Raw genomic sequence first — 7,010 nt, forward strand, 5'->3', positions numbered from 1 at the left:
TTATAAATGTATGAATCATATGGTGAAAAACTGACTTTGAAAAATAAATCTGTTCTGTTTTTTTCTTATGAAAGGTTAAATAAAACAAAAATACTGGTGGTAATTTTTAACTGTGTAACKTTACAAACGTCACCTCATTTCCTCGTTCTAATTTAACACGTGATTCATGGATTTATTGTTTATTCCTGCGGGATCCTGAGAGGTCACCATTTTTGACCTAAATCCTAAGAAACGGCTCTAGCAGCAGAATTACCCCAACTCCAACAGGTGTTTGACAAACCAAGAGTTAAATAAACAATAATAAATCCAACCTGGTGCACAAAACAAAACAATCACAAGTCAGTCCCTCAAAATGGCCGCCAACTAGCTTTGTGGGGAGGCGTCAGATCTGTGTCCTCCTCTGCTCCCTCTCTCCCCCCCCTCTCTCTCTGAGCAAAGAGGGCCCCAAACTTCAGTCTCATTAGCTTTATAAAGAGATGTGGAGAGGAGAGGAGAAAGGAGGAGGAGAGGGGAGGAGAACGACGCTGGGGGGTCAGATTGGTGAGTGATGAATAGGGTATTACACAGTGGAATGAACCACTTAAGCCATAAACTGGGGGGTAAAAAGAGCCGCAGTTTGCTGCAGAGCCTCATCGTTTACATGTTGAACTGAGGACTTTCAGCAAACAGATTTTACTTTAAACGTCTGAAAACTGCTTCTTCCTTTACCTGGTTTTTACAGGAAGGTCAGAGAGAACTCACAGCCTGCGTGACGTTACCCACATGTTACCCCTCATCTTCCTCGCTCCCCCTCTTCTCCCCCCACCGTCCCCCCGCTTTCTGTTTCTGGGAAAGAAGCAGTTTACGCAGAAAAACAAGTGTGTAAATCCACCTAACAGCTCACTGGAACTAAAGTGCTGCTTTAAAGAGGCTTCAGTGTGAGTATACATATAAATATATAATATATATATATTTAAAGTTTTATCTGCTCAGGACTTTACAAACAGATCTGTAGAATCCCTGAGGAGGAGTTTGATGCAAATGTCTGCTGGGCTCGTTTGCTTTGGTACCATTTCAGTTTGGCTTTTATTTTGGAGAGCGTGAACCGCACGAGTGTTACTGTATTTGTATTTTCTCCCAACGGGTTTACGACTCAAAAAGGACAGAAAAATATTAATTCAGGAAAAATTTAAAGTTCGTAAAACTAGAAGACGAACTGAGGATTCGTTCATTTACAAGTTTTAAACAAAGATTTTGTACAATTTGTTGGAACTCAGATGTGTTTGTGACAGAGGAGCATAAAATACACTAAAAAAACTGATTGTTTTAATTAACCAAGTTATGTCAACAATTACTTAACTAAGCTGAAACTTTCAGCTTCTTTAAATGGAAATACGAAAGTGGCTTTACATTTACTGGACTTAGTTAAGTGGAAATTGTTGACATAACTTGGTTAATTAAATCCAACGACCTGTTTTTTTCAGTGTTCTTGAAAAAATATAACTAAATATAAATAAAAACACCTTATCTGAAAATGATCAGTAAAAAATCATAGTGTGTAAGTAATACATCTTTTTGAGAAAATTATGAATTTTTGAGGCTCATTTCACAGGTAAATATTTGAAGGGGTTAATGTATGTTTACTTTACTTTTAAATTTAGTAAATTCAACACGTTTTTTCCTTCAGAATGAGTTCAGTCACATTTAAATTTAGTTACATTTTAAAAGTAAAGAAGTAAACGTAACATTTTTATGTTTTGAATGTATTAAAATAAAAGTCAAAGTTACGATTCAAATAAATTCTTGGTAAAAATTACAGATCTTCAAACTATTCTGTAACAAAGTAAAGTAGTACTTTACTTTACACCTCTGGTTGGTGATGACTCTCAGCAACTACCACGCCAAACTGTGGTTTAATATCAGGAAATGAGTTTTAACCCTTTCTGAGCTGTTTATATCGGCTGTGTCCAAAACGACAGGACGGGTCCTCCGAAGGTCGAATTTGTCGGCTGCATACGTCACAGCGCCGCGACGAAGGACGTCCCAAACCGAAGACTCCTCTGATGCGGCCGACAAATACGTCCTTCCTTTGGTCCGAATCGAAGGACAGGTCTGATGGATCCTTCCTGGCCCAGCGTATCCCATAATGCATTGCTGCCCGACCGGAGATTTTTTTATGCTAGTAATGGTGGACGAAGCGAGAGAAAAGAATACGTTTTAAATAAAAATATGGCGATATAAAAATTAAAATAAATTAGCGGTTGTAATTCTAATACTTTTATCATTTGTATGGACATGTTTTTAAATATTATTTTTGTCATAAAAAAACGCGAAATAAACATGAACCTACAGCGGGTCAATTAGTTCTTCAAATGTTACCTTTAAGTTAATTTTATAGTTTTGTGATATTTATAATGCTAATGTATTGATATTTTTCCAGTTTTGATTTAAGTTTGCTTGTTTAGCGTCGTCACAGTTGCTAGGTGACATGAYGTACGCYGGGGTAAGGAGGGGAGGCTAGACCGTCCAAATTCACAGCCTCTTTTTTTCCGGTCTTCCCGGTCTACCAAGGACCMGGCCCGCCRCGACCGGGGAGTCTGGGTCCTCCRGAGGACCCGGCCTGTCGTTTTGGACACAGCAATCGACTAGCTGTGGCGGCCATCTTGAATCTTCTTCTTCTTGGATTCTTTTTTGGCGGTTGGCAAACAACTGAGAGGCGCATTACTGCCCCCTACTGGTGTGGAGTGTGGACAGGACCAGCGCAAAAAAACTTTATTCTTTCAAATAATCGAGTTTGTTTCAAGTATTGTATTAAGGCTTGGGTACTTTCAGATTTTAGTGTTCTGTAATAATTCTATAACATCTAATCTTATATTAATTTAAGTGAGTCTTTTAGTTGATTTCTTTCATTTCTGTATTTTTGACAATGTATTAATACATGTTCTATGTCCTCGTCTCCTCCACAGTACTCACATTTTCCTGTATTATGTTTTCTGTTATAAATAATGTTTTGTTTAATCCAGTGTGTCTTAATCTGAGCCTTGATATAACTGTTTCCTCCATTCTGTTTCTTCCAGCGCTCATTTCTTCTGCTCCATCTTGAATCAAAGTAACTTCCAAAGATAAATAGTTTTATTACAATCCACTCTGTCGTTCATGAGAAATTTTGCTAACAGATGATTATTTGTTTTGTACGGCAGTGACAAACATAAGTTTATAATTTAGAGTTATTACACAGGTGTAGAAGTTTTGTCTGTAAAAACAACAGTTTAATGACAAATATGAGCAGGTGAGAAAGCTCGAAGAAACACAAAGTGAACGTGTTTTGTTGCAGTTGGGAGCAGCTGACTAATGAAGCGACTGTGGAACGAGTCATCCCGCTCCACTGGCCTTTTCACAGCTTTCCTGGCATTTGCTCTTAAAAATAATTTCACGTCCCAATGTGTTTCCCTTAAACCGATAAGCCGAGCTTTGTCTCAGCTGAATTAGGGACGATGACATTTACAAATGTTACCGTGCTGAAGATGGGGACGTGCAGAATGAGGGGGGGATAATTGGAGGCGGGGGTTTCGGAGGGGGTGGGCGCTTTGCGTGTTACAAGGGGGCATTTTCATAAACCCAATTTGTTTTACACTGAAGAAAGCTCGTCAAGCATCGGCTGTTTTGTGCTCCTTCATTTAATGGCTACATAATTGGTGAAAATGCCAAACACTCACACACACTCGCTGCTCAACGCACCAGTTTCCACTGATTTCTGCATGTGGAAACCATCAGCTGTTTCATTTCATAATAAATAAATATCAAGAAAAAAATACTGAGTCATGAAGAATTCTGATGGAGTTAACTGAAGAAGCTGAAACTGAGTTCAAGCTAAATTAAGCTGAATACCAGCTAAAACTGTCCATCCAACCAAGTTTTGCAATCTTTAAAAAAAGTACTTTTTATCTTGTTTTGAGACTGATTTACTAAACAACAACATAATGTGATAATTAATTTCATTAGTCTGCAAATTTTCATTATTTCAAGAAGTCTTACAAAGTGTAGGTCTGTCGTGATGAGCAATAAATAAATTACTGAAAACAATTTACAATATGCAAATTTCATAAACTTCTGTAAATTTCATAAACTTCTGTAAATTTCATAAACTTCTGTAAATTTCATAAACTTCTGTAAATTTCATAAACTTTTGTAAATTTCATAAACTTCTGTAAATTTCATAAACTTCTGTAAATTTCATAAGCGGCTTTATTGTGATAATTTCTGATCTATAAACCAGCAAAACTTGTCATTTTGACAGACCTAACCAAGTGCAACTATTTCACTGCACTGGAAGATTATTTCACTCAATCTGAGAAGATTCAGATTATAATCTAATATTTTTTTGTTTTACTAAATTTTCAATGGCTAATGTTTGCAGTGTAGCTAAATGCAAAATTTAGCTAAATTCGAGCAGCAAATGGACAGCAAAAACGTATCGAAAGGCTACCAAAAATTTAAAGTAGCAAAATAATTAGGTAGAAGCTAAAAATTGAACAGGTTGGCTAAAAGGTAAAAGTAGCAGAGGTAGTAGTTTTTAATGGGGTAAATAACGTAAAATATTTTGAAAAGTGTGAGGTTTAAGGCAATTTACATTTAAGACTTTTTAAATGCAACTTGAAATAAAATAAAACCAACTTCACATAAAACACAGCTGAAAAAAAAAAGTAGTTACAGTTTTACCTAAATGTTTATTTTAGCACAAAACAACAAGCTGCGAGAAACATTCGGTAAGTTGTTTTACAAAATAAACCTTAAATGTTACCAATTATTTTCATATTGAGACAAATTACAATCATCCTACCATCCAAAGTGTTAACATTTTAAGACGTCTGAAAGACCGATTTAAGACTTTTTAAGGCCTTATTTTTGGATTGATGAAACTGATGCCTTTCAAGAATTTTTAAGGATTCGCAGGAACCCTGAGCAAAAACAAACAAACAAACAAACAAAAAAAGAATTTAAAGCACTTGTAGGGGTCACCTTGAGTGAAGAAACAAGATTWACTGCCTCGAAGCAGGCCTCGGACAGGCCTGATGTGAGGACAGGAACTCTGTCACAAACTGAACTCTATTTAGGCCATGACAGGTCATTCTAACCGTGGAAGAGAACCCCTCAGTTCTCTTAATCAGATAATGGACAGAACAATCTCTTCTGTTCGTGATTCATTTGTTGTTTAACTAAGAATGTTTATGCATTTGTTAAATCATGATAATGCCTGTCACAAGAAAAGTGGAACCACTTCTTTTCTTTTATCGTGCCTTAAAGATTAATAATGGTATAAAAAAATCACAGAGAATCTCATTACAATGCTTTCATTGTGTTTTATGTAAATCACTGTTTTTATTTTACTGTGAACACAGTAATATAATTGTGGATTTTTCCTGAGAAAATCTTTCATTTATCTGGACTAACAGAAGGTTCAGACCTGATTATAAAACAGAAATGTTAATTAATCATCATAAATGTTTTGCAGTGATTTCTCTTAGAGTCTATCAGAAGAAARCTGAAAAGAGGTTATCATATCATCAGAATTTTAACTTCATCTCGGCACTTTACACATCCACACATGATCTGGGCCTGAACCGGCTAACTCATGTTTCCTCCATCCAGGGTCGTGACAACATGAACGCCACTCATCCAGACACAAACACCACCCTCGTCCCTGACGGAGCCAACACCACCCTGTCCAGCCTGACCATCCCCCCGCCCAGCATCCCTGGTCCTCCGGCCCACCCGTCAACCCTCCACGACCCGGAGTTCACCATCATGGTGGTGCTGGGCTTATCTCTGATGCTGGCATTGTTGGCGGTCCTCCTGGCGGTGCGGCGGCGCTTGGAGCAGGACAGGGTCTCAGAGACCAGCTGCGTCCCTGGGGAGGGTCTGCCTCGTAGGGGGGGCTCGTCCACCGAGCCTCAGCTCAAGGTGTGGAAGAGGCTGGGCTCGTACCGGCGCTCCTACAACRCCTCGTTCAGACGACCGCCTCAACGCAGACCCCGCCAGCAGACCAGGACCACCAGGTCCACAGGCTCAGAGACGCCGCAGCCGGAGGCTGGCGTGGAGCTGCAGCTCACCACGCCCTGCCTCCTGGACTACGTCACTGAAATCTGACCCCGCCCCTTTTTGAAACAAGAAACTTTATAATTAAGGATTTGTACAAAGATGGCAGGTCTGCACGGTGCCCCCCACCTTCCAGGACACAAACCTAAACTGAGACACGAGGAAGTGAAGAGGTTTTGGTAAATCTGGTAAATCTATAAGTTTCACTTTTTAACCCAAAATCCATAAACATCATGACATCATTGAACCATTTTTACTCGATTCCTTCAGATTACTACAGAAAACGTTAAACAAATAAAAGGATCACAGCAGCAGAACTTCCTGTAACCATTGAATTAAGCCTTAAAGGTGGAATCTAAAAACCTGAGTCCAGGTCTTCAAAAAGGAAAAGCTAAAAATGATAAGTTTCAGACTGACGGCGAGCCCGTTCGGACCTGAAGGATGCTGGTTCCTTGCGGCACCGTCTCCAGCACGCTGGTCTCGTAGCTGTTCTGGAAGAAGATGGGCTTGTTGTCGTTGACGTCCAGCACCTCCACGAAGACGGTGGCGGTCCCGGTCCTTCGGCTGCCGGCCGGACCGTTGTCTGTGTGGAAACACGTTCGTTTACAGCGTTAGCACGGCGGCTATCATCAGGTAGCATCAAATAAAACCTTCTGATCTAATAAATTCAGTTTGGCGTTGTTTATTTTTCTGTTGTTTTTATAAAAAACTAACTTCTGTAGACTGTGTGTTAATTTACTTTATCAAAACCTTTTCATTTTTATTCTTTTCAAAATAGTTCATTTTAGTCAAATTACTGCAGCTGTGCCTTTATATTGTTTATAAATAACTGATGTACGATTAGTTGTAACATTAGACTTTATTTGATAAACATTTATTTTAACTGTAAAATAAAGACTGTAAAAATACTGTAGGATGTTTAGTTTTGTAAACTT

At 38.7% G+C, this 7,010-nt stretch overlaps 2 protein-coding genes across 2 annotated transcripts in view; one reads left to right on the plus strand and one right to left on the minus strand.

The window, feature by feature from the left end:
- cdh23 (cadherin-related 23) overlaps positions 1-7,010 on the minus strand; it is a gene marked incomplete at its 5' end in the record, with an annotated part of 152,643 nt that overhangs the window by 93,504 nt on the left and 52,129 nt on the right. Inside the window, 1 exon segment of the mRNA XM_014005461.1 lies at positions 6,510-6,658. Within this exon segment, the coding sequence (XP_013860915.1) occupies positions 6,510-6,658 (149 nt within the window).
- LOC106515589 (uncharacterized protein C10orf105) lies at positions 651-6,453 on the plus strand. The gene is made up of 2 exons (XM_014005464.1): positions 651-917; positions 5,629-6,453. Exon 2 carries the CDS (start codon positions 5,641-5,643, stop codon positions 6,124-6,126), a length of 486 nt encoding a protein of 161 aa, XP_013860918.1. The 5' UTR covers positions 651-917; positions 5,629-5,640; the 3' UTR covers positions 6,127-6,453.

The sequence above is a fragment of the Austrofundulus limnaeus genome, unplaced genomic scaffold (genome assembly GCF_001266775.1).
Source record: "Austrofundulus limnaeus strain Quisiro unplaced genomic scaffold, Austrofundulus_limnaeus-1.0 Scaffold30, whole genome shotgun sequence".
Classification (NCBI taxonomy): Eukaryota; Metazoa; Chordata; class Actinopteri; order Cyprinodontiformes; family Rivulidae; genus Austrofundulus; species Austrofundulus limnaeus.